Source organism: Mesoplodon densirostris, chromosome 6, assembly GCF_025265405.1.
Source record: "Mesoplodon densirostris isolate mMesDen1 chromosome 6, mMesDen1 primary haplotype, whole genome shotgun sequence".
In the NCBI taxonomy this organism is placed as follows: Eukaryota; Metazoa; Chordata; class Mammalia; order Artiodactyla; family Ziphiidae; genus Mesoplodon; species Mesoplodon densirostris.
The window spans coordinates 12,521,947-12,549,249 of NC_082666.1; the positions used below are offsets into that span (position 1 = coordinate 12,521,947).

Genomic DNA, 27,303 nt, shown 5'->3' on the forward strand with positions numbered 1-27,303 from the left:
ACATGGGGAGGGAGAAGGGTAAGCCGGGACAAAGTGAGAGTGGCATGGACATATATACACTACCACACGTAAAACAGATAGGTAGTGGGAAGCAGCCGCATAGCACGAGGATCAGCTCGGTGCTTGGTGACCACCTAGAGGGGTGGGATAGGGAGGGTGGGAGGGAGGGAGATGCAAGAGGGAAGAGATATGGGGATATATGTGTATGTATAACTGATTCACTTTGTTAGACAGCAGAAACTAACACACCATTGTAAAGCAATTATACTCCAATAACGATGTTAAAAAAAAAAAAAGAAGAAGAGGGTGTTTAATTGGCCAGGGTTGATTCACAGTCCCACCTCTTGGCCAGGAAAGGGCCACTGGTGGAACCACCAAGACTAAAATTAACAAGAGAGGGAAGGATTCTCAGCAAAGTCAGGATATTAGCAGAAGAGAGGAAATAGAGACCGGTCCAGCAAGGCCAAGACACAGCCACGCAACACCCACTTCTGTCACTGGAAGGATCCCTCCACATCAGCACAGCTAGGGGAGCAAGAAAGGATTGTATTCTCTGAATTCAACAGGGCCAGGGAGCAATGATGGAAGTAGTCCCCAGCCAACTAAGGAGAAACAAGGGCTTTCTGGACCATAAGACAGTAGACACAGCCAGGGACCCTCAGCCTGGACCCCAATTTCCTCCACTGTTTCTGTGCCATGGTTCTTCACAAGGAACTCTAAGCCCAAAATGGGGGCATGAAGCACCGTTCCCAATCTCTTACCTTATCCCCCTGTCCTCTCCTCTCTCGTAGCTGGCTATTGGGATCTGTGTGGCTGGGCAAAGTGTCTCAGGGCTCTGCAGTCAAGCAGGGGAGGACAGGGCAGCATGTGTTAGAAGGGAGATCACACTTAGCTGAGTTTCTCTCCTTTTATTGTTTTCTTCTTTATTGTCTGCTCTACCCCTACTGGAATGTGAGCTCCATGTGGGCAGGAGCCCATCTGTCTTTTTTGAGTTTGAACTCTATTGAAGATTTTTTTTTATTGAGGTATAGTTGATTTACAATATTCGTTTCAGGTGTACGACATGGTGATTCATTATTTTTATAGATTATACTATATTTGAAGTTATTAGAAAATATTGGCTACATTCCCCATGCTGTACAATGCATGAAATAAACTACAACGATCTGTTGTGCAGCCTTATCGGTCTTGATCGCTCCCTGCTGTAGCCCCAAGCATATGACAGTAACTGGCATGTAGTAGGCAGTTAGGAATATAAATATTTGTGACTGAACAAATAGCCTGCAAGTAAGGCGGAGGCTACAGCCCACCTCTGCCTTTGACCCTGAGCCAGACAAGCAAGATTAGGCCTGGAAGGGAGTCAAACCAGGAAGCAAGAGGAAGCTGGATGGAGGAAAGAGCACAGCTCTAGATCCAGCCAGACCTGGGTCCTAACCTGTCTCTGGCACGCGTGGAGCACGTCACTCAACCGCCCCGAGTCTCGGTATCCTTGGTTTTGAAACGTGGATTATACCGCCTATTTCACACTGTTGGGTTGAAAATAAATGAGAATGAAATGTGTAAATTTGGCACAGAGTAAATGCTCTCCTCCCCAGATGCCTTTCATCTCTGTTGTATGCTCAATAAGGGAGGAAGTTGTTTTAATCAGATGGTGGGAACTGAACGCTACATTTCCTGGGGCTGGGGAGTTGTGCATTTTAGGAGAGCACCCTGGAAAAAGCAATTCCTAACCCACAGGATGGGAGGGGAGAGGGGGATGAAACATCAGCAGTGAAAGATCTAGATCATGACAGGCCCAGGGATCCCAGTGGAGTCTCCTGCTGCAAACCTCCAGCACATCTAGCCTGTGGCTAGGAGAAAGATCACTTCCGTGTCACCTCTGCTTCTGGGGATGGTATCAAAAGCATAGCAGGGGGCTTCCCTGGTGGTGCAGTGGTTGAGAGTCCGCCTGACGATGCAGGGGACACGGGTTCGTGCCCCGGTCCGAGAAGATCCCACATGCCGCGGAGCGGCTGGGCCCGTGAGCCATGGCCGCTGAGCCTGTGTGTCCGGAGCCTGTGCTCCGCAACGGGAGAGGCCACATCAGGGAGAGGTCTGCGTACCGCAAAAAAAAAAAAAAAAAAAAAAGCATAGCAGGCAATTTGGAAAAAGAACTTTATTAACTTCCTGAAAAACAGCTGCCGTGAGTCAAGATCTGGACAAAGACAGAGCTCTGGTGGCTTCCAGTCAATGGCCTGGAAAAAGCCACCTGTTCTCTCTATAGCCTCAGACCAGGGTCTCAGTTGGGGTCCCAAGAAGAACACCCCACCTCCTTGCCTCCTCTGTGCAGGCACAGATTCAGGCAATGCATTCTCATTAGACATTAGAGTCCCCTGCTCTGTGGATGTCTCACTGAACAGGAAAATGAACCATCCATGCTCCAGACATTCAGGACAGGACAGACCTAGCACACCAGCTACTGTTCTGGATCAGCAACCAGGAACACCACATTCTGAATAACCAATCAGAAAGCCAGCACTCTGGAGGACCACCCAGAATTCTAGAATGCAAAATAAGAACCCCTGAACTGTCTAGATGATTCCATCAGGAGTCCCATATTTTAGAATGCCTGTATTCTGGATCAACCAGAAATCTGACATTCTAGGTGATCAACCAGGAAACCAGTGTTCTGGCATTCCGAAGGAGAACCACTCCTAACATTCTAGATGGTTCACCAGGAATTCAGCATTCTAGATCGACAAACAAGACCACAGTAGTCCAGAGGGTGGTGAGAGACCCAGAGTTCTAAATGTCCACCCTGATGCTCTCAACACCAAATCAGAAACCCAACATTGAAGACTATCAACCCTGGCCTCACCACTCTGGAATGATGAGCAGTAAGGTCTACCCTCCAGAATGCTGCTGCCCTGTTCTCTCAGAGCTCTGTGGATGGCCGCCCCACGCCAGGCCCGTCCTCCTGGCGGGGGTCCGGCACGTGGAAGGAGACGTAGGGACAAGTCTTGGTGTTGAGGCAAACCAGCTTCTTCAGCGTGGCCGTCTTGACAAGGTTGAAACCCATCTCACCGCCAAATGTGCTCGACTTCCAGTACTCCGGAGAACAGATAGGATTCCCTAAGAGGCCCTTAAGGGAAAAAGGAGCCCCAATTTCTATCATACTCTCCCCAAAGATGGAGTTTGGAGGACACTTCTCAAGAAGCAGCCCTGGGTAGAACTCCAAGGCATCGATGTCTCCATACAGCTCCTCCAACTCAGCTGCCATCTCCTTCTCTCCTACAAGGGGGAGAAGCCAAAGTCAGAATCATGATGCCATCCATTACGGTTCATCTGGGGAGGGAATCTTCTAGGTCCACCTTTTTCTGGGGGAGGAGAATGGACTTCAGAAGAGCACCTTGAGCAAATGAGCACATGCCCTAAAATCTGGCCCGGCTGACTGACCCTGCTCCAGGGCTGCATCTAGGGAAGGAATTTGCTACTGCAGATGGGGTCAAGGGCCTGGATCTGCCACCAAACAGCGTGTGACCTTGAGCAACTCACCCCACTTCTCTGTGCCCTAATTACCTGATCATTACAACAGGCAGAAGCTACCCATCTTGTTTCCTTCACAGGCAGGTTTCAAGGCCTTATCCTGGTCCAAGACCCTGCGTTCTACCGGAGCTCAGAGATGCAATGTCACTTGTCCAAGATCACACAGAGACTTAGCAACAATGTTCTTTCTGTCTCTCTGGACTGTCATGGGAGACAGACATGGAGTGTCCCTACCTGTCTTCTCAAGTCCACCCTCCACAGGGTACCAGTACACAGTCAGGGGTCATGTCACACCCTGGTCAAAACCTTTCAGTGGCACCCCCATTGTCTGGGACAGGGGTCCCCAAACTTAGCTGCCCAACAACTAGGTATCTTGAACAACAACAAATTATATATATATATATATATATATATATATATATATGACATACAGACATATATGTTACATATATTTATTATATATATATTACACAATTTGTGTTTTATATATATATACACTTACATATACATACATATGTATATATACATACACATACATATATGTATGGAGATATATATATATACACACATACAGATTCTTGGGTACCACCTAGGTCTACTGAATCAGAATCTCTGGAAGAGATATCTCAGATTTGGTATTTTTAATTAGTTTTCTAAGTGATTCTCAGGTAGCTGGCCCATAAATGGGACTTAGGAACCACTAGACAGAATAAAACCTAAAATCTTAGCGTAGAATCCAAGATTCCACACAATCTGAGCCAGCCTCCTGTCCCTAACCTCCACCCAGCCACACCTAGGACTGTTCCCCTGAATAGGCTCACTTTCTTTTTTTTCTTTTTTCTTTTTGGCTCATTCTTTTTAACCCCTGTGCCTTTGTACTTTCTGTTCCTCCACCTAGAATGTTCTTCCCTCTATCCTTCACCTGGAAAATCCTTTTATTTCTTTTTTGGTTGTGCCATGTCTGTGCCCCCTGCAGTGGAAGTGCAGAGTCTTAAACACTGGACTGCCAGGGAAGTCCCGGAAAATCCCTTTCTATCCTTCAAACCCAGCTGAGAAGCCACCTTCCCTCCCCAAGCAGAGTCATCTGCCATCCCTCACCACCCCTGGCACCGTGCTCCCACACCCCTCAAATCCTACAGTCACAGTGCTGGCCATACGGATCACCCCGTTCTGTTTCCTCAATGTCTCCTTCACTTCAGCTCAAGCCCCTCAAGGGGAAACAGCTGCTCACCTGTGAGCTCCTGGAAAGAGGTGTAGGGCTTCATGCCAAACCTCTTGCGGTACTCATTGAAGGGCTGCAGCCGTAGCTCTCTCGATTCCTTGATGACTTCCACAGCCACGTAGAGCACGTGGTGGTCTGTGTTCCTACCCCCACCGATCTGCCAAGAGATAAATACAGCTGTGCTCTGAGAGCCAGGCCACATTGTTCTGGAGAAGAAATTCAGGTCAGGAGTCCTTTCTGAGCAGAAAGGATGGCTCAGCCTAGCAGCCACCAAGCTGGGAACCTGGCCCTAGGTCTGCACTGCCATGCTTTCTCAGGGACCCCCTCTGAGGCTCAGCTTCCTCATCTTTAGAGTGTGGAGTGGGCCAGGAGGACTTCTCTAGTCACTCACCAGACACACTGTTCCCCAGCCCTTTGAATTTAGGTGAGAACCCACAACATTCTGTTAAGGAAGGTTCTGGAGCTATGAGGTTCAGCAACTAGGACTCTGCAGAGGAGATGGCCAGCACGGCCACAGTCCAGAGCTCAAGCAGAGGGGACTGGCGTTTCAGATCTGGAAATAAAAGGCAGAAAGTTTTCTGAGCTTTCAAATGATGGAAACAGACGGATGGACAAATGTTAGTTTGAGGGGCCAAAACTTTATGGCTTTCCTAGGATATTTTTTAAACTCTACCTGGCAGAACTGACATGTGTCTGTCACTCTCCAAATCAGTTTTTATCATAGAACAAAGATGTTTAATCTTTTAATGGATTCTGCTAAGGAACCTATTTCTATTGCTTTCCATTCTCTATATCACAGAATTGAGATTAAATAAAATTTACTGAGCATCTAGTATTAAAAAGTGAACCCTAGGGACTTCCCTGGTGGTGCAGTGGTTAAGAATCCGCCTGCCAATGCAGGGAACATGGGTTCGAGCCCTGGTCCGGGAAGATCCCACATGCCGCGGAGCAGCTAAACCCTTGCGCCACAACTACTGAGCCTGCGCTTTAGAGCCCGCAAGCCACAACTACTGAGCCCACGTGCCACAGCTACTGAAGCCTATGTGCCTAGAGCCCGTGCTACACAACAAGAGAAGCCACCGCAAAAGGAAGCCCGCGCACCGCAACGAAGAGTAGCCCCCACTCGTCTCAACTAGATAAAGCCCGTGCACGGCAACAAAGACCCAACACAGCCAAAAATAAGTAAATAAACAAATTAAAAAAAAAAGTGAACCCCTAGTAACCAGCCACCACTAGAAAAGAGAAACTGAGCTAGAAGGTAGGAACACAGCGTATCAGGTCACTCCATTCAGACCAGATAAAGCTACACACAGGGACATGTGATTACATCTGTTTCTCCTTCTTTCTGCCAAGCCTCCTGGGAGAGGAATTGTCATGAGCTAGCAGGGAGGGAACTAAAATCTTGCCATGAAAAGTGTAATATATAAACACATTTAGTTTAACTAAACTTGTAGTTTTACTTCAAGACCAAGGGGGTGGCGTAATATATCCTGTGAAAGGAGGGAAATAGGGTTCAAAGCCCAAGTAACCGGGTGAGATGAAGGCTCCAGAGGGAATTCCCTGGTAGCCCAGTGGTTAGGACTCTGAGCCTTCACTGCCAAGGGCCCGGGTTCAATCCCTGGTCGGGGAACTAAGATCTCACAAGCCACACAGCACAGCCAAAAAAAAAAAAAAGAAGGCTCCAGAAAAAAAAAATCTGATTCATAACTGTTAAGGAGCATAGGTCTACTACTGTATAGCACAGGGAACTCTGCTCAATATTATGTAACAACCTGAATGGGAAAAGCATTTGAAAGAATAGATACATGTATATGTATAACTGAATCACTGTGCTGTACACCTGAAGCTCTCACAACATTGTTAATCAACTATACTCCAATATAAAATAAAAGGTTTAAAAAGATATTCTTTTTTTTTTTTTGCGGTACGCGGGCCTCTCACTGTTGTGGCCTCTCCCGTTGCGGAGCACAGGCTCCAGATGCGCAGGCCCAGCAGCCATGGCTCACGGGCCCAGCCGCTCTACGGCATGTGGGATCTTCCCGGACTGGGGCACGAACCCGTGTCCCCTGCATCGTCAGGCGGACCCTCAACCACTGCACCACCAGGGAAGCCCTAAAAAGATATTCTTAATGCAAAAGAATTGTCAAAAAAAAAAAAAGGAGCATACATCTAAAGAAAGATCTATTGCTCAGGGTGAATTGATAATGATAATGCTAAAGAAAGAGTTCTGTTTGGTAGAACAAGGACAATTGGGTGAGAAAGAGGAAAAGCATAGTTGGGTGAAGCTATACACCCTGGGGCAAAGCCAGAGGAGGCTGGTGCCAATCTCAGCTGAACCATTTACAAGCTGTGGGGCCACTGTGGATTGACTTGCCTGCATCCGTGTTGGAGTCCTAACCCCCAGCACCTGTGAATGTGACCTTATTTGCAAATAAATGTAATCAAGGTCATACTCCACTAAGGTGGCCCCAGATTCAATGACTGGCGTCCTGATAAAAAGAGGAAACAGAGACACAGGGAGAGCACCATGTTGGAGTGATGCTTCTACAAGCTAAGGAACCCCAAGGATTGTCAGCCATCACCAGAAGCTGAGAGAAAGGGAAGGAACAGATTCTCCCCTGGAGCCTTCAGCAAGAGTACGGTCCTGCCGACACCTTGATTTTGGACTTCTAGCCTCCAGAACTGTGCAACAATACATTTCTGATTGGTGTTAATACCATCTGGGGGAGTTAACCACAAAGGCTTTCTAGAGAAATGTTTGAGGATTGATCTTTTTCATGGCCTAGATGTTAGTAATGTGTAGTAAATGTTTAATGGATGCTTGGATGGATCAATGAATAAATGAATAAAAGGTGATAATTCTCAGGTGTAAGGTGGGAATATTTCTTTCCTTTTCTGGATGTTTCTTTGTCTATGGAGGAAACCCCAGTAGCCTAACACTCTTAGCATCTTTTTCCAACCTCTCCCCCTCACTCCTTATTAGAAGAGGAGGAGTAACTTAGTATTATTGGCGAGTTTGAGCACAGTAACTAGGCATGTGTTGTTCAAGCTGTCCTCTCTACAGTTCTTGAATTCACTTGACACCAGGGAGTATGTTTTCTCTCATACTCCTTGTTCTGAGGTGACAGGGGGATGTTGGGAGAGACTTTCCTTGTTTCCATGCTTCCATGTCTTGGTAGCCAAGTTTGTCTATGTGGGGGTTTATTATTAAAAAGCCTGCTTTAGGTTTTCTAGAATCAGTTTTATCAGTAATAAAGGTGATATTTTGTTTTGTTTTGTTTTGTTTTGTTTTTCGGTATGTGGGCCTCTCACTGTTGTGGCCTCTCCCGTTGCAGAACACAGGCTCTGGACGCGCAGGCCCAGCAGCCATGGCTCACAGGCCCAGTCGCTCTGCGGCATGTAGGATCTTCCCGGACCGGGGCACGAACCCGTGTCCCCTGCATCGGCAGGCGGACTCTCAACCACTGCGCCACCAGGGAAGCCCCTAAAGGTGATATTTTGAACTTCCAAAAAAAAAAAAAAGAAAAAGAATAAATGTCTGCTGCTTAAAGCCCCCTGGTTTGTGTTCCTTTTGCAGCCCTAGGAAACAAATACAGGGACTGTAGGCAAATTACTTATGCTAAGCCTCTGTTTCTTCACATGCGACAATGAGGAAGGTAGAAGCATCAGTCTGATATGCTTGTGGTGAAGTCATCGAGATAAAGAATACAAAGCGGTTATCACAGCGTTGGTCAAACGGTAACCCCGAGATGGAACCATGGGTGGGGATTATCAGGGGAGGCCCTGTTTTATCACTTCTCACATTCTCTTTGATATCCTGAGAATCCACACACTTCTGTGACCCTTCTGCCTGGTACCAGGAAATGTCAGGGCTTTTCACACATGTCACCAGGGACATTGCTTGAAAATTCTTTGGAAACCATGAAGCCCCGCACACGAGTTATTGCCTCTGTTCATGTCTGTGTCCCCACAAAGAACAGAGGCCGTAAACCAGCCAGCAGCTGCCCATTGGCGGCAGCATACACTAATTGCAGTCAAATTACCAGGGGGAAACCTAAATCCATATGGTGCCACAACTTCATGGTAGGGCTGAGGGTTAAGTATGAGAGAGAAGCAGGGGCTGAGGGGAGCTAGGGAAGGAGATGGAGCTTCCAAACACGGGGAAGGGAAGATTTAGGAGGAAATTAGTTAGAAGTCCCAGAGGGAAAGGCTGTATCATTTTGCTAGGGCTGCTATACCAAAGTGCCTAGGTGGCTTAAACAGCAGAAATTTATTTCCTCACAGTTCTGAAGGCTAGAAGTCCAAGATCAAGGTGTGGGCAGGGTTGGTTTCATTCTGAGGCCTCTCTCCTTGGCTTAGAGATGGCCATCTTTCCCTATGTTTTCCCTCTATGCACATCTATATCCTAATCTCCTCTCCTTATAAGGACGCCAGTCATCGTAGGGCTCACCCAATGACCCCATTTACCTTAATTAACTCTTTAAAGACCCTAGCTCGAAATACAGTCACATTCTGAGGTATTGGAGGTTAGGACTTCAACATGGGGATTTGGGGCAGGGGGCAATTCAGCCCATAACAGAGGCCTCTAATGTAATAAAGACCTACTATGTGCAGGCACTTTTGCATATATTGCCATACCCTGAATGTCTTCCTGGTCCTCAAATTGCCATGCCCTCTGACCTCTGGGCCTTTGCCATGCTGTCCCCTCCATCTGGAACACAGAGACCCCGGGCCACGAACACTACCTCTTGCCCTGGGAGACCCCTATCCATTGTTTGGACCTCTGCTCAAACATCACTTCCTTATCCACAATCCCCAACTCTGGGCCAGAAGCCCCTCTCTGAGTTCCCAGAGCATGGTGGGCTTTCTATATTGTGGTTCTTAACATGCTTTTATAATTCTGAAAACATCAGAAAAGCCCTTGGTACAGTGCCTAACATGTAGTAAGTGCTCAAACGATGTTAGCTGTCACATGACTGGCGTTCCTTTCTAGGGTGTACGCACCAAAAATAGAAGGACCCAAGAACCACATTGACCTGGTTCACCACTGTATCCCCAGCACCTGGAGTAACGCCTGGTATCGTTGAATGAATGAAAGAACGACAGAATGAATGAAGGAACGATCACGACCTCTCTGTAGGGGTGACACTCTCCCCCTTTCACAGAAAACTGGGGTTTGGATCCCAGAGCCCAGCGGCCCTCCCCAGCGCTCCTCCAAGGCTCACCTGGCCCGCGGGCTGGCGAGAGAAGGCGTCCACCAGGGCCTCGACCCCGTAGTCCACCAGCATGGAGGTGTTGAACAGGAACTGCTCATAGCTGTAGTTCTGGGGGCCCACCCGGAAGGAGTCGGGCATGAGCGGGTGCCAGTGGTAGAGCTGGTTGAACTCCATGGCAATCCGGTTACGGTACTGGAACTGGGTGCCTAACAGCAGCTCCGGGTCAAACTTGAGCTTCAGGAAGTAGCCACTCAGCTGCTGCACGTACTCCTCGATCACGATCTTGATGGTCTCCCCTGGGACGAAGGATGGGGAATGGGGTCAACAGAGCACAGGGACTTAGCCATCAGGCTTGGGAAGTGGGCCAGTTCATGCAAAGGGCTTGGTTTGGCCTCTTTATCATTGTAATGGTTGTTTGATTTTATTTGGCCACTTTCACTTTGCCTTTTTGTCACGGGGCGTGAAAATGGAACTTTCTGTCTCAGGCTGCACTGATGTCCCAAGACAGGAGCCATCTGCTAGTCCCATGTTCCCTGGGGAGGTCACAGGCCGGGCTGAGCAGGACACGCAAAGGAAGTATCTGAGGATGGGTTTTGTGACCCTCTGGTGGCCACCTTCCCACAGCCCATTAAAAGAGGCTGGAGGGCTTCCCTGGTGGCACAGTGGTTGAGAGTCCGCCTGCCGATGCAGGGGACACGGGTTCGTGCCCCGGTCCGGGAGGATCCCACATGCTGCGGAGCGGTTAGGCCCGTGAACCACGGCCCCTGAGCCTGCGCGTCTGGAGCCTGTGCTCCGCAACGGGAGAGGCCACAATAGTGAGAGGCCCGCGTACCACAAAAAAAAAGAGGCTGGAGACACCACAAAAGATGGGCACGTAGAGATTAACTCAGTGAGGGAATCTCAGCGTGCCTAAGATGATGGGGGTGAGGGGAGCTCCCAAGAGACCATTCGAAGAGCTGCAGCAGCAGACAAAGGACACTGGAGACATAAGTGAATCTCGTGCCAAATATAATCCCCCTACCTTCCTATGGATCAAATTCCTCTGCCCCCTCAGGAACAAGCTGCAGAGCAAAGAGCCAGGGAAGACACAAAAGGAACATTCCATAACACAATGAAAACTGGTCAGCTAGATATTAGAAGAAACTGATATTTTGGCCAACTAACCACTAGACAAATTGACTTGTAGCAAATTGATCTGGAGCCACTGGAACTGCAATCAGCAGACCTGGGTTTAAATCTTGGCTTCACCGTTTCTAGCCACCCGAGCTGGGGCTGTGCTACTTAATCTCTCTGAAGCTCACTCTTCTTATCTGTAAAATGTGTACTAGAATCATACCAGTATAACAATATTCACAGGGTCGCTGAGAGGAGTAGACAATGAATGCATCTGAACTGCTTGGTACAGGGCCTGGCATAACACGGAGGGTCCGTACGTGTAGAAGTGGGAACACTACGTGGAGGTGTGAGAAGAGAATCCCCTCCCCATACGCACACAAGAGTAGACTAAGGCTCACACCCCCTCCCCACTCAGGAAAGCACTCCCCTCAAGATGTGGTGGAAGCAGCATAAACTCTGGTGGCAGCCAGACCTGGTTCAAGTCTCTCTGCACTGAATGGTCTTGGAGAATTCACTTACCCTCTCTGCCTCTTAGTTTTCACAACAAAGGGTAATCCTATCTGGGTCATAAGGCTGTCAGGGAGGGTTGAATGAAGCACTGGAGGTGCAGGGCCCTAGGAGTCCCACCTCTGGCCACAGCTTCATCACCAGTCAGTATGCTGGGCAGCCTGCAGACACAGACTTGCCCTCTCTGATCAAAGTCTCTATAATACTGGGACTTCTCCATTGTAAAGCAATTATACTCCAATAAAGATGTTAAAAAAAAAAATACTGGGACTTCTGAACCAGCCCCTTCTCGGTCTTTAGGCCGTTCCTAACCCCAGTGTATGGCTCTTCCAGGCACCAGTGAATCAGGCACTATAATTGGGAACAGTCATGCCCAGTGAGGCTCAGAGGCGGGGGCAGAGGCTCACTGGTGACACAGAGTGAATACGGTCTGGACAGGGGTGTCGGGGGCCAAGCTCCCAGGCCAAAAACCATCTGACATTTTAGGCTGCAGGCTCACCCCTGTAGGGGACACAAAAATATCTTGTCCCTGAGGCACCCAGAAGCTACCAATCTCCAGGAAGGCAGATGCATGCAGGGCAGGAAACAAGGATTCCCGAAGCCCAGGCAAGCTGGGGTATTTGCTGAGGTTGTCCCTGAGTGCTCCTGGGATGATGGGGAAACTGAGATTTGGGGTGGCTAATCAGATTTGCTGCTAGTCGCCCAGCTAATAATCAGTTACCGCAGCCCTCCATTTTCTGAAGGCCTACTATGTGCTAAGTACCTTCCCATTCATCATCTCAACAAATCCTTACAACCATCATTATTCCCAATGTATAGATTTGGAAAGTGAGGCTCACACAGGGAAAGGACCCTGTTCAGAATTCTAATCTCTCTGTCCCCAAACCCTCCACTCCGCTTCTCAGGACAGAGGGCGTGACCTTCCAGGACAAGGCTGGCTTGGAGTCCTCACCGATGAGGATGAGGCGGGCCGTCTGGAAGAGCTGCTCATCGCCCCAGGTGGGGTGCTCAGCCTTCAGCAGGTCACACACTCGGTTGTGCTCACGCAACCAGAGTGTGGCGTAGAGCATGAGGCCAGGAAGCAGCCCGAACACCTCCTGGCCCACTGCCATCTGGCTCTGGGGTGGGACGCCCCGGGGGTAGTGCATCAGCACGGGCACCTCTTCCACCGATGGCGGGTACATCTCTCCGTCCAGCACCTGCAGGATGGGGCCACCTGGTAACCTGGGGAGGGGCCGGGTGCCTGCACCTGCGCAGCTGACAGCCTTCCGCTCCTACTGACAGCTGCCTGTAACACGCAGCGTGGCCGCCCGGCCTCCCTGACCAAGGCCTGTGGATTCTACCTCCTAAAGTGAGTCCCTTTCTCTCTCCCCTCTGCTACCACCCTCTTCCAACCCACCCTCGCCTTCCACCCTGACTCCCCTCATAAGGGGCTCCATCCCCCCAGACAGTCCGTTCTCGGCTCTGCAGCCAGAGCAATCCTTTAAAACACCTAAAATCGAGCATCACACCCTGGCTTAAAACACTTCCAAGTCATCTCTCTGCTCTTGGCAGAAATCAGAAATCCTTAACGCGACGCTCGCTCATTGGGAATCACTCAGGTGTCCAGCAGCATCTCCCTCATTTTACTCCCTTGAATTCACTCAAGCTGACTTCCCCTCTCCAGCCTTGATGCCTGATAACCTGTCCTGTCCTGTGCCCTTCTTGGCCTCCCTAACTCCTCATCATCATTCATGCAACTCTTGGTTTCTTCGTACTTCCTAAGGAAGCCTTCCCCATCCTCTGCACACTCTCATGGCTTCTCCCTGGTGGCAGCTATCACAAGTGTAATTAATTATATGGCAGTGTCATCATTCACTCAATAAATATCCACCGAGGACCTACCATATGCCAAATAGTGTTCTGAGCCCAAAAGATTCAGCAATGAACTTTCTGTCTTGGTTTTCGTTTGTTTAGATTTGCATGGTCCAGTCTGGTAGCCACTAGCTACATGCAGCTACTGAGCTCTAGAAACGTGGTAGGTGTGAATGAGGAACTGGATTTTTCATTTTATTTTCTTTAGATTTAAATTTTAAAACAGATACCTCAGCTATTGGGAAGTCTTTATGCTTAGAACAACTTGGACATGTGAATCTGCTTTCTCAACTGTAAGTTTTATGAAATTTAAATGCAGATCAGAATCTCCAACGAAAATCTGGCACCCAAATTGAGATGTGCTATAAGTGTAAGATACAGGTCAGATTTTGAAGATTTAGCACAAATAGTGAGATATTTTAGCGACAATTTTTGTGTTGATTACATGTTGAAATGATAAGATTCTGGATATATTGGGTTAAATTAAAAATATAGTATCAAAATCAATTTTGCCTGTAGCTTTTTACCTTTTTTAATGTGGCCATTAGAAAAATTCAGATAACTTAGATGTGGCTCACAGCAATGAAATAGGGCAAATGATACCTATTTTATGCAGTGGATTTGATAAGTGCATGAGATAATTACCTATATGGCTCTAGCACCAGTGAACAGTGCGAGTCCCGATGAGAAGTCCTCATGGAACTAGCACCCTGCTGTTTGTGTCTGTGGTCCCTGAGGAGCTTGAGGGTAGGGCCCATAACTATCACGGCCACTGCTCCCCTGTGCCAGGCACATCATAGTGTCCAATTAATACTGTAGAATAATTAAATGAATAAATGCAGGCTGGAAATGTTCATCTCCTGTGGAGCCCCCAAATCCACCTCCCAGGAGAACATGAGAGGCTACGTCCGCTCCTTGTCTGCTTCTCTTGCCTGGCACCCTCTCCCAGGGTTTGCTGTCTCTCCTCCGACCACACACCTCCAGCTTCTGCAGCTCGCCATCTCAGGACACCCTGGAGGCCCCCACCAACAGCTTCTGCCAGGGAAGACCGTGGAAGGTTCTTCCCAACGCCCCATCCCACGACCCAGTGCTACCTGGTACTTGAGTTTCCCATCCTTAAAGAGCCGCAGGTGATACTGACGTTTCAGATTGTCTCCATAAATGTGGCCAAGGTCGACCTGAAGACAGAGAGAGGGTCCACTCAGACCTCTGGGTCCTGCCCCACCTGTAACAACCTCCATGTGCCAAGTGCTGCCCAGAGAAGTCCCGAGCCCCTCCCAGGTACTCACCCCATGGCCCAAAGCCTTGGTGAAGCCAGGACCCAGCTTGCCAGAAGTTTTGAAGAACTGATGTGTGAAGTGTTGTGCAAAGAAGGCAAACATGAGGTTGCTGCCTTGGGGGTCAGGGATGAACTTCTTCCTGAGCAGGAAGCGACGGCTCAGGAGCTCGGCATCTGGCAACTCCTTCTTCCCTGGTTGGGGAGGTGGGAAAGAGCAGTAGCTGCTTCCTCTCTAGATCTTCCTGCCTCAGGGCCTTCCAGCCTCGCCAGACCGAACTGGTCCACGCAGGAAGCCCAGAGTGGCCTCTGCAGGACCACCTCCCTCCCACCTGATGGCCCCTTGCACCTTCTCTACCAAAAGACTCTGGAAGTATTTATGGGTGAAATGGCATGATATCTGGAATCTGTTTTTAAAAACTCCATAAAAAGTAAGGTGAAAGGGGATAGATGAAATAACCTTGGCAAATTGTGGACAAATCTTGAAACCCAGAGATGGATACATAGGACTTCATTATACCTTTCTCTCAACTTTTGTGTATGTTTGTTACTTTGTACGAGTTAACCCTCCTCCTCCTAAAAAAGAAACAAAAAACAAACAAATGGAAGAACTTGGACTCCCCAGCCGTGGAGCAAGGTAGCCTGTCTCGGAAATGGGTTACGCCATTTACTAACTGTGTGAACATGGAGAAGTCGTTCCATCTTTCTGACCCTCAATTTCTTCTTCTATAATATAGGGCAAATGATATCTATTTTATGCAGTGGATTTGAGGAGTGCCAATGTCACTGGCAGAAAACTGGTGAGATGGAATCTTTTTTTTTTTTTTTTTTTTTTTTTTTTTTTTTTTTTTTTGCGTTATGCGGGCCTCTCACTGTTGTGGCCTCCCCCGTTGCGGAGCACAGGCTCCGGACGCGCAGGCTCCGGACGCGCAGGCTCAGCGGCCATGGCTCACGAGCCCAGCCGCTCCGCGGCATATGGGATCCTCCCAGACCGGGGCACGAACCCGTATCCCCTGCATCGGCAGGCGGACTCTCAACCACTTGCGCCACCAGGGAGGCCCGAGATGGAATCTTTTAAACCAAGGGTCAGCAAACTTTTTCTGTACAAGTCCAGATAGTCAATATCTTAGGCTCTGCCAACATGTGGTCTCTGTCGCATCTGCTCAGCTTGGCTGGTGCAGCAGGAAAGCAGCCACAGGTGATACCTAAGGAATGTGACTGTATCGTCCTGTGTGTACTTGAAACTGAATTGATGGCTCTAAACTGAGTAAAACCCCCTGTCTGAGGACAATCAGGAGTGGATAAGGAAGAAGGTCTTGGGAAGAAGACCCCTGCCAGTGAGACCAAGTGGGGGTCTTGAACAACGAAAGAAAAAATTTGACTTTATGTGTAAACTGCGCCGATGAAGCACATAAGACCCAAACTCAGAGTTAGCACCCAGTAAATAGCTCACTATTCTTTCCTTCCTCCATTTCAACTTTAAAGTCACCCCCATCCCAGCAGGATCCCACCCATTTAGTAGACGAGGTTCAGGCAAAGAGGCACCCTGGAAATATGGAAGCGCTAGTCTGACTCTGCCACTGACCTCAGGCAAGACTCCTCCACAACCTCTCCCTGTCCTCATCCCTGGTTCTGGATATGCATATGTCTTGCCTTGGTCCACCCATCTGTGAAATGGGTCAGTAACTGCTCTTCTGCTTGTTTTTTCCCAAACAGAAGAACTAAGCATCTCCTGTGACACACCCCCAGGCCCAGCCCCCTCACCCCATCGCCATTACCTTTGGTCCCCATGGGCGTGGGACAGTCTCGGGGCACAGAGGGCAGAACACGTGTATAGTAGCTCACATTGGAGAAGGACTCCCAGCTGATGTAGTCATGTGCTACATTGTAGGTGGGGGGGCTGGGGATGAGGTTGGAACGCACTGCAGAGGGCAAAAATAATAGTGACGAGGGGTTCCTGCCCCCAGTTACACACCCCCTTCCCCGCCTCTTCTTGGGTTGTTCTATTTTTGGTCCCCCCATGCAGCCAAAATCTTACTTCCCCGACCAGGGATTGAACCCGCGCCTCGGCAGTGAAAGCACGGAGTTCTACCCACTGGACGGCCAGGGAATTCCCTGGGCTGTTCTTTTTTTATTTGGCACCCTAGAACACCCCCCCCCCACCCCCAACCCCTGCCCTTATCAGATGCCAAGAATTCCAGGAAGTGGCAGGATTTCTTGCTCCCCTAGATTAGGAGGGTCCTGCCCCCACCCACCTGTGAGTACCAGACGCATGAGCATGTCCCGGATGTAGGTGGCATTGATAAACTCCCAGAACCAACGGCCATGCGTCAGCAGGAAGTGGAGGAAAGAGGGGCTGGGCCGCAAAGTAGTCCGGAGCCAGGTCCATAGCTCAGCTGTGAGGGCAGGGGGAGCCATTCAGTCAGGCCCTCCTGGCAGGACCAGAAGCAGCCAGAGTGGAAGATGGGAACGGGGGATGAGGGCCAGGACGGAACAGCGTAGAACCTCTGGGGCAGGGGTAAGGATGGAACCTTGGGAGTGATGACACGTGACAGAGCCAGAACCAGACGTGAGGACAGGAGACAGGACCAGGGACTGAGGTCAGTAAGGCCGGAGCTGGGCAGTGAAAACTCACTACAGAGCCCAGAAGCAGGGAGTGGGGTGTGCCAGGAGTGAGGGCTTGTGCTGGAGCCAGGTCAGGGGCAGTGTCAGAGGTCAAAGGCAGGCAAGAAAAGAGAACAGGGCCACGGCCGGAGGTGAGGGTAGGAAGTGGGGGTCTTGGAGGACGAGCCCAGGGGAGAAGGATTGGGGCTGGAGGCCCAGCTCACGGATGGTGCAGTTGGGGCCGGAATAGCCCGTGCGGGTGCAGTCACACTGGTAGCGGTCAAGGCCGAAGCGGACACAGATACCCTGGTGCTGGCATGGATAGTAACAACAGGGGTTCACTGTGGGGAGAAACAGAGATCAGAGACCACTCCAGGGCGACCTCTCACTGGGGCCAGAGGCATGGAGCCCAGTCACAGCTCTCTCTCCTAACTTACTGGACTCCTGTGTTCCCCAAGGGCCCTCTCTGTCCCCACAGCTATGAACAGAAAGCCCCTGGCCCTTCCGTTTCCAGACCTTGCTCTGGGTTTCCAGTCTTCCCCACATCAGGCCACCAGGGGAAGTCCCCCCTCCCTCCCTGCTGCCACCAAAGTGGGGCAGGAGAAGAGTCCAGGCCCCAGGCTGTGACATCAAAGGCTAGGAGACAGCTGACAAGACACTGCAGCCACAGGCTTTTCTAGAGCATTCACTTTCTGCCAAGTTAGAGCTCAGCACCAAGGGCAGAGTTTGTGGGGTTCAGTAAAGGGAAAAGGATAGGGGTTCTCAGACCAACCCCCAACCTCTGGGCACCAGGACCTACCATCCCTTTATTTTTGCAGAAGGGAAGGAAGAGCAGGTATCACAACGCCCAGTTATAGGCAGATGGGGTGACTGAGGCCAAATAAGGCGAAACCCAGATGGGTCACCCAGCAAGTGGCACCAGACCAACTGCCCATCCCTTCACTTCCACCCCACCCCCAGACACTCAGCCGGCAAGTCCAAGGAAAGACGTTTCCCAGAACCCGGAAGACAGAGAATGGGTTTGAGGGGAGTCTCAGCTCCCGTCCTGATAGGCCCAGCCCCGGCTCACATCAGGGTGGAGTATGGGCTCTAGGATCTTGAGGGAGGTCAGGCACCACGAGAACAGGACAGATGTGGCTGGAAAACTCTCTCCAGAGGGTGAGTGGAGCTCTAGCATCACCCCCACCAACCCCCTGGAGAAACGCCCCCCCGGAAGTCCCTCCTTGTGTCTAACCCAGACCTCCCCAACCACAGCTTCAACGATTCTCCAACAGCAAGGTCAGAGACTCCTCGGAGCTCCCTCAGTGCTCGTTCACAGCTCAGCGAGGGACACCGAGGCTCGGGAAGAGGTGGCGACTTGGCCAAGACCAAGGAAGAGAGCCAGGCCTCCTGCAGACCCAGGGCGCCTGGCTCCTGGCAGCAGCTCCTTCCCTGGCCTTCCACAGAAAACACCAGATCCCTCCTGCAAACACACTTCCTTAACTGGGCTCAGAGCCAATGTTACAGGGAACTCTAATTCTTTGTGCATCTGATTATAGGGGGTCAAGAGGATAGCAACAGGCCGGAGGAGGCTGAGAAGCCACGGCAGGCTGACCACCCGCTGTGGTCACAGGGCTCCTCACATCGCAGAATCATGCAAATAGTCTTGCTTAAGCTCTGGAACTCCCCACAACCTCACAATAGCACCTCTGTGACCCTTGCAGGGTATAAACAGAAGGAACCCACGGGAAGAAGTCTGAACAAAAAGGCCTTATCAGACCAATGCAGGCGGACCGGCAGGTGGGGCCCAAGGCAGGGGCCTGGCAGGACCCCCCTCCCCTCCTACAGCCACAGGCCCAGAAACGCCAGGGAGCTCAGGCTCAGCCATGCAGCGGGCTCAGGGACCTGGGATCTCATCGATCCCTGCTGCTCAGGACACTCTGCTGTTCTGCCCAGGAGCTCCAGTGGCGCCACACTGCCCAGCTCCCGACCCTGGCGCAACAGGCCCTCTGTCACCAACGGGTCACCCTACCACTCAGCGAGCACAGGAGCTGAGGCGCAGCCCTTCTCTGGGCTGTTTCCCCATCCCTCCCCCAGTAGGGATCCCAAAAGGAACTCGGTTTGTTCTGTGGCAGCCCGTCCCGCGGCCCCAAAGCCGAAAGCTCTGCTCCCTCCTTGACCCAGGCTGCGTCTCCCCCCTAGTAACTTCCCTCCAGAGCTACCTGGCCCTGCCCACTGCGCGTGCACCAGAAAGCTGCCCCCTAAACGTCCACACTCCGCAGCTCTCTCTCTCCCCTGCTCCACGTTCCAGCTCGACCCGTTCAGCTCCGCCACAAGCCTCCAAGGAAAAGGGCTTCCCCTGACTCCCTCCTCCCTCACAGAGGCCGTGCACACAGCTGGGGATCCACCCATGTCCTGGAGAGATCCAGCCGCCCAGGGAATCCAGATGCGGTGGCCAGAGCTTACATGCTTGTGGAATTTAAACTGTAGCGAGGAGACCAGCCAGCCCAAGCTTGGCCAAAGGGACTCCCTGATTTCCCCAGCACCCCCGCAGCTGGCTCTGAAGTCTGGCTTGAGGGCTTCAGCAGGCAGCAGAGCTGTGTCCCCAGACACAGAAGTTCCTGCCCGCATCCCTCTCCCTCTCCTGTCAGGAGAGTCTGTGTGCCAGGCAGGGGCGCGGGCCGAGGTCCCTCCCTCCCAGACCTGCTGCTCAACTTTTCCGCTATCTTTCCATAAACACCGGCGGCCCCAGGGCAGGGAAAGTTCATCCCAGCAAGGATAGCAGCTGCCGCTGGCGGCCCCAGGATGTCAGGGTGGGCAGAGAGGAGACTAGGTGCTGCTTCCCTCGCTTCCCCGGGGAGGGGAGCCTAAACACAGCTGGACGGTCACGATGGGCCAGGAAGCCAGGGCTCTGGCTGAGCCTCCAACCTTGCATATCTACCTTGTTTATCTGCTCAGCACTCCCTGGTGGGTGGCTGAGACTCCCCCTACCCCTGCCACAGATGAGGAGACTCGCCTAGGCCCCACTGCTTCAAAGTTGCAGGGCCAAGATGAACTCCCTTCTCTTCCCTGTCCTTCCTCCTCCTGGAGGTGCCCAGGCCTGGATTTGGGGAAGGGATGCAGAGGGAGAGTCACTTTGTTCCACAGGCTGGGGATGACCCAAGGTGAGATAGGTTTGTCACCTTTCCTTCAAGGTGGACCTGAAAATCCAGAATGAATGAAACCAGGACCCCAGAGGGAGCGCCATCCCCTACCGCAACCAGAGCTCTGGGAACTATTCACAAAGGAAGGCCTTCCTTCAGTCTAACTTAAATCCCACATGCTTTCATGTGCCCAGCGGAGGACACCCTGTATAATAAAACATCAAGAAAGAGAACTAGGGAGATGCAGACACAGAGTCTAAAGTGCCTGAGTTCCCACACCCAGTACAGGGTGAGGCACCAGGTAGGTGCTGGGTGAAGATCTATGGGAGAGTGACTGCTCTTTACTGGCTGTGTGTCCTTGGGCAAGTACTCTGTACCCTCTGGGCCTTATTTTTCAGTGCTTTCCAGGAAGGGGAGGGAACAGACAGGCTCTAAGGAAAAACCTCCCTCTCTGCCTCCCCTTCTATTTCAACTCTGGACGAAGCCAATCTATCTCCAAATATCTGGGTTATTTGCATCAATATGATTCCCTAGCCCCATCAGCAGAGAACCTTGCAGCTTGCTCCCACTGCGTCTTCAAGCCAGCCCAGAGGTGGGGTTGATCAGCAAGCCCACACTGCACACATTCCCACCGATGAGGAACTGTTTAGGACTTCCCAGCTCCAGAACTTTCTGAGAATCCGGCAAGGAAATGTCCCCCAGCCCAGGAGTCAGGGCTCCAGGCACAGTGAGGGAATACCAAGCTGTCAGGACTTGGAAGCACCGGGCAGCAAGCGGGCCCGTTAAAGAAAGAGGCTGCACTGAAATTCCCTAAGAATAATATTTAGAGAAGCTCCAGGAGCTTGGCAGCCAAAGAGAAAAAAAGGGGGGGGCCCTGACCAGCCAGACCTGGGCCCCAGTCCCTACACCCTACCAGGTCAGCGGCCAGCCGCCAGGCACCACCGCAGCAGGCCCCAATGGCTAGAAGAGGAAGTCCTCTCCCAGCCCACAGACTCCTCTGGTGCTGCAGATAGGAGGCTTCAGGCAGCAGGAAGGTTTGGCCCAGGCGGGGTTCCTGCCCCACGTGCCAGGGTTAGCTGGCCTCAGGCCCCTCTGCCTGGCATGGAGCTCCGGTTGCCAGGTCATGCCCTATCCCTAGCCAAAGAGAGAGCACTAAGCCAAGTCCAGGAACTGGAGGGGATGAACTTGAGCATTAAGGAAGCCCTGGCACGTCCCTGTCCTCCAAGCCGGGCTCCACCTCGTCCATCACAAGAGAGGCAGAAGCAACATTCTCTCCCGCCACCTGCCCCCACGTAAGCTTGCAGCCCTCGTCTCCTGGGGGAATCAGCCTTTGCTGCCGCTCTGGGGACAAAACACAGGCTTTGGCTTTCCGGGGCAGATGCCTCCCCTGAATGTCCAGGCATCTCGGACCTCAGTTCACCCAGAGACTTGGAAACAGGAAGGCAGCCCAAACCTCCTGCCCCAACACCTGACGGGTCCTCCGTTCTTTCCTTGACCCGTGCAGCAGCCTCCTTAACGGTTCCCCAGCCTCCAGTCTCACCTCCAAGTCGTCCACCCAATCTCACTCTCCTGTTCCCAGTTACCCTGAGGCCCCAGTCCCTCTCCTCATTCTGCATCCAAATGCCCGTGTCCACCAGCAGCTGCCTCTGTCCTACTGCTCCCTGTGCACCCTTCCACTCCCACAGTTCAGACCTTTAGGCTTCAGCTCATGCCCTTGCTTCTGCCAGGAAGACCCCTTCCAGAGTTTCACAGTAAAACCTCACAGGATTTCCACCAACTCACCACCTCCTTCGGGGTCCCTGTCAAACGTCACCACCTCCAAGAAGCCTCCCGAAATTCCTCATATGTAAGGGACGAGAGATAACTGCCCCCCACCCCCGAGCCCCGCACACCCCTGTGCTTCCCTCAGTCACGGCCCTGACCCCCTTGGATGACAGTCTGTGGGCATGTCTATCTCCTCCACCAGACGGCGAGCTCCTCCCAGCTCTGTCTCCAGGCTGCAGCCAAAGACTGGCATAAAGCAATCCCCTGGGGATGTTTGTGGAGTGAAGAAAACAATTCTGTTTAAACACAATATAAAGATAAGTAGAAAAGGCTAAAAGCAAAATGGCGCAGACCGTGGCTCACTAAGTACTGGTGAACAGACACAGGAGGACAGACAGGGTGAGCCCTGGGTACCCTGGGGGCCTGGATGGGGCTGAATGGGGCTTCAGAGGAAGTGCTGGGCTGATCCAGGGGCCAACAAAAGGGGCCACTGGGTCAGCTTAGTCAGCCTCGGCTCTGCTACTGGGGTGTCAGACAAATGGGCTCACCCTTCTGGGCCTCAGAGTTCCCTTCTGTAGAATGGGACTAACATCTCCCTGGCAGGGCTGTTGGGAGCACCAACAACAGAGATGCCCACAGCCTGGTTTTGTAAACTGTAAAGTGCTGGCCACATGGGTCTTCCTCCTCTTCTTCCCACAAACTAGACCTTTGCTCGTGCCCAGCATCCTCCATCCTTTCCTTGATTTCCCCAAATGCCACCCTCTCAAACCCTCTCCTCCAGGAAGCCTGGTCTGATTCCCAGTTCACACAGGTACCCTTTCTCTCTCCTCTGAGCATCACAACAGAAGGCTCAGATCCCCTCCCCACCATCCTCTGTTGACCCCATTTTGCAGATGGGAAATGGAGACACACACACACACACACACACACACACACACACACAAGCAGTAAGCTGGGGGTGGGAGGCGGTCCGAAGGAGGAACTGCAGTCCTTCACCTGGAACCTGGTACATGCATGGTGGAGGGGGAGGAGGGTGGGAATTTTACAGGATCTGACTTTCCCCATCTTCTTTGGGGTGATGAAACCAGGGTCCATTGGCAGGGGGTGAGGAGGGCAGGGAGGACTCTGAGGAAAGACCCTGCAAAATGCCTAGAGTCAGGTAGATCCAGCTTCCAACCCTGAGCCCACCATGCACTGTGTGAGCTTGAGAGGGTTATAGCCCCTACCTGAGCCTCAGTTAACTCAACCGCCCAGTAGGGACCTCACAGGTGAGGATTTAAACCTCAGGGGAAGCAACCCAGCCCCGTAAGTGTATTTCCACCTCCACTCTCTCCGGAATGGCTGGTGTTCCCTGGGTCCTCACCGAGGGAGATCTTCTCCACTGGGGCTGGGAATCCGGAAGGGTACCAGAAAGTTAGAGGCTGGAGAAAGAGAACTCGCCAGCCCGCCTTCCCCTGGAGCCTGCTGCTTTCTCCGAAAGTGGCCCGCAGGGGAAACAGAGGAAAACAGCTTGGACCGCTGGGGGCCCAGAACAGGTGAGGGCCTGGAGAGAGGCTGTCCCTTTTCCCAAAGCCGGCCTGACATCCCAGTCTGCCCTTTCCCCCCGAAAAGAACCCAGTGGCGTCCTAGCCAAAGCCACACCCCCCGGGGGTCTGCAGAGAGCCCGCATCCCACCGACAGACTCAGCCCCCTCCCCCCTCCCAGGCACCGCGAGCCGAAAAGGGGAAGCTGGGCCGGCCGGAGGGGAGAGGCGGGTGGGGGCCAGGCCAGGGACGCAGGACCTGGGGCTCTTCGGGGGCAGGAAAGGGGCCGCCTACCCGGCGCGGGTGCCCCGGGGGCCGCTGGCAGGACGGGGGATGGCGGCAGCAGCAGCAGAAGCAGCGGGAACCGGAGCGAGACACTCTGCCCTACAGAGGGAGAGAGATGGAGGGCTGAGCCTGGCATTCAAGGCTCCACCAGGAGGCAAAGGGGATTCTGGGGCCACCAGGGCCGGACTTACAGCTCATGGTGCAGGGCGGTTGATGGATGCGGGATGCGGACTGCGTGCTCCTTGGGTGCGTCTCTAACTGTGCCCCGGAGCTCTGGCCCGGCTGGCCCGCCCCTCCCCACCCATTCCCTGGCTCCACCTCTCTAGCCAGCTGTCACCTCGGCCGCCGCCCACTTACTTCCTCTGCTCCCACTCCAGCCAAGACACTTTATTAATTATTCTATGATGGACACTAAGGTGTTTTTTCACCCGAGATCCGTGAGAAACTTGAGCCTTTAAAACCCAGTAGCACCAGAAGTGTGTCCATTTGGTTGATAAGAAACTGAGGCCGGGAGATGATGTGCCATGCCGAGGGCCCCCAGGGCTTCAGGGCAGAACGGCTGGTATCTCAGCCTAGAAACGTCCGCTCAGAACCACATACCCTCCCCCCAACCCCACCGCCACCCCCAAGCGGAAGGAGGATGGAAAAGGAGCAGTCCAGGCGGGCCTGCACACAGTCTCCGGGATGGGAAACCCACTACCCTCAGATCCAACAGGGAGGATGGGCTTCCGCCAAGGGCTGGGCTCTGCCCTCTAAGGTCACGTGTCTCTGCCTGAGCCTCTACTGCCAGAATGAAGAGCACAGACTCCAAGTCCAGGAGACCTAATTCAAATCCAGCCTCTACAGCTTACTAGCTGTGTTTCCTTGGACCTGGTACTTAACCTCTCTGGTCCTCAGTATTCTATTCTATAAGACGTGGATGCTAATAAGACCCATTCCAGGGCTTCCCTGGTGGCGCAGTGGTTGAGAATCTGCCTGCTAATGCAGGGGACACGGGTTCGAGCCCTGGTCTGGGAGGATCCCACATGCCGCGGAGCAACTAGGCCCGTGAGCCACAACTACTGAGCCTGCGCGTCTGGAGCCTGTGCTCCACAACCAGAGAGGCCGCGACAGTGAGAGGCCCGCGCACTGTGATGAAGAGTGGCCCCCGCTTGCCACAGCTAGAGAAAGCCCTTGCACAGAAACGAAGACCCAACACAGCAAAAATAAATAAATTAATTAATAAACTCCTACCCACAACATCTAAAAAAAAAAAAAATTGACCCATTCCAGAGAACTGTTGTAAGATTCCATAAGGTAATACACACAAACATCCTGATGCAGTGCCTGGCACAGAGTAGGTGATCCATTATCAGGAGGCATTCTTTTCAAAGATCTCCTGACTCAGATCCCAGGGTGGCCAGGGTGGATGCTCCAGCTGGACTCACATCTATCTGCCTACTTTACAGAATCCCAGCACCCAGCTCCTCTTTTTTTGTAGCTGGGGAAACTGATCTTCAAAGGGGGATGCGCCCTGGGTCACACAGAGTCTCCTGGTCCCCACGTCCACAGATTTTCTCCCTCAGTTTCCCCCCGACACCCAGCCATCCTGTGGGCCCCAGAGAGTGGAAGGGCAGGCAGGAGGGCTCAGAGGTCCGTATGTGGGCTCCCAGACATCCTTGGGTACAGAATGGGAACCATGTGAGATGGGAGAGGTGAGGCCTACTGGGGAGCCCCTCCTATGGACCCACCCTAGCTGTTCCCATGATCCACTGGGACAAAAGCCAGCTGCCCCAAGGAGACAGAGCAAGCCAGGGCAGATGCGGGAGGGAGTGGAGCAAGCGGGCAGCCTGGGGCCCTGGGGTGCTGGGAAAGTCTGACCCGCCACCCAGATCCAGAGCCCCCACTGACCACCCAGGCAGGGCAAGGAGACATAAGGCATGGATTATCGGCCAGAGGGATGGGGGCAGGGTGAGATTCGGGGGTCCAGTTACCCAAACGAAAGGGGGATTTCTGGTGATGAAAAAAGAACAGTTTGGATGAGGCCCCATCTTCACTCCCAGGTCCTCCCTCCCTTCAGACCCTGAGCCCAGCCATTTCCCAGGCCTGTGCCTCCTGCTGACTGCTCACTCCCAAGCCACCCTCCTGAACTCAAAGGAACAGCACCTGTGTGGCCCTGGCACTGAGAAAAAGAGCCTGCAAGTCAGAAGAACCAAGTTCAAGTCTCTCCCGCGGTTTGACCTCAGACAAGTGTCTGCACCTCTCTGGACTTCTGCATTCCCATTTGAACAATGTAAAGATCAAATCAGATGGTTTCTGAGAACAGGCATGGAGGGATTGAGCCCTCACTGCGGCCAGGCTCTGCGACCAGTGCTGGAGATCTCGCAAAGGATGCAGTGAAGGAGAGGCCAGAGGCAAGATGGTAGACAGGGTGCCTGTGCAGCCCCCCAGGGACAGGACCGCACCAAGAGGGGGCATGGGGGAGGGGAAGACAAGAGAAACGGTGGCAAGAGCCTGGTGACCGATTGGCACTAGAGCTTCAGGGGAAAAGAGGTGTTCAGGAGGACACCTAGGTTCCTGGCTTGATGCTGGCGATGATACGCAGGGAGGGAGCGAGGGATGGGGAGCAGGCTGGGGTAGGTGGCATTCAAATTTGGACTCACTGTGTTTAGTCTATCTCAGTGGCAGGGTCTGCGTGCAGCTAGATACACAGAGAGGGGTCCGGGCCAGCCCTTGCCCCAGCCCTGGGAAAGGCCATAGCATAGGGTCACTTTCCCTGTCCCTTTACTCCAAAGCCTATAGCTTCCATATCCAGGGAGTTTTCCTAACCCTCAGAATGGTGAACGGCCATTCATTGCTCAAGGCCCGGCTCTGTGTCCCCAGGGAAGCATCCTCTCTCTGACACACCTCTTCCTCTTTCTGTCCTCTGAGGAAACTCCTATGCCACCCCTGGACACAGCAGGCAGCATGCTGCATTGTGTGGTCCCTCTCTCCCCCTTAATTAGGCTGCAAGCATCTTGGTCACTCACATATCCCCAGGGCAGAGTGCAAGATCTGGCATATAGAAGGCACCCAGCAAATGTTGGTGCATTGAATAAACAAGTGAATGAGTGCCTATATGAGTGATTGAATTCGTGAAAAAATATAGACCTTCTATGAGTGAGTAAGGGTCCAGGGCCAGCCTCATCAAGGTGACTGCCACCCCCATCCATCTGCTGTGACAACTACAAAAAGTGTCAGTACTCTGCCTCAGTTTCCCTGACCTTCCCAGCTGGGCCCTTGGCCAGCACCCTCAACACCCTCACAGGCC

At 52.3% G+C, this 27,303-nt stretch overlaps 1 protein-coding gene across 3 annotated transcripts; it reads right to left on the bottom strand.

The window, feature by feature from the left end:
• Window positions 1-2,140: 2,140 nt before the first annotated feature.
• PTGS1 (prostaglandin-endoperoxide synthase 1) lies at window positions 2,141-24,295 on the bottom strand. Of its 3 annotated transcripts, XM_060100594.1 has the most exons (11): window positions 24,206-24,295; window positions 24,024-24,113; window positions 17,545-17,661; window positions 16,972-17,112; window positions 16,495-16,638; window positions 14,730-14,911; window positions 14,535-14,618; window positions 12,539-12,785; window positions 9,973-10,259; window positions 4,757-4,904; window positions 2,141-3,270 (listed from the first exon to the last, which is right to left on the bottom strand). In XM_060100594.1, exons 1-11 carry the CDS (start codon window positions 24,210-24,212, stop codon window positions 2,915-2,917), a joined length of 1,803 nt encoding a protein of 600 aa, XP_059956577.1. In that variant the 5' UTR covers window positions 24,213-24,295; the 3' UTR covers window positions 2,141-2,914. The 3 variants fall into 3 exon arrangements, with proteins under 3 accessions (XP_059956577.1, XP_059956578.1, XP_059956580.1); XM_060100595.1 differs by lacking the exon at window positions 24,024-24,113; XM_060100597.1 differs by lacking the exon at window positions 16,972-17,112.
• Window positions 24,296-27,303: the final 3,008 nt, after the last annotated feature.

Coding starts and splice junctions, on each gene's coding strand:
- PTGS1 (XM_060100594.1), bottom strand. Junction 14,619..14,729: donor CCAAGGCTTTGGGCCATGGG/GTGAGTACCTGG, acceptor CTCTGTCTTCAG/GTCGACCTTGGCCACATTTA. Junction 3,271..4,756: donor CTCTTTCCAGGAGCTCACAG/GTGAGCAGCTGT, acceptor TCCCCCTTGTAG/GAGAGAAGGAGATGGCAGCT.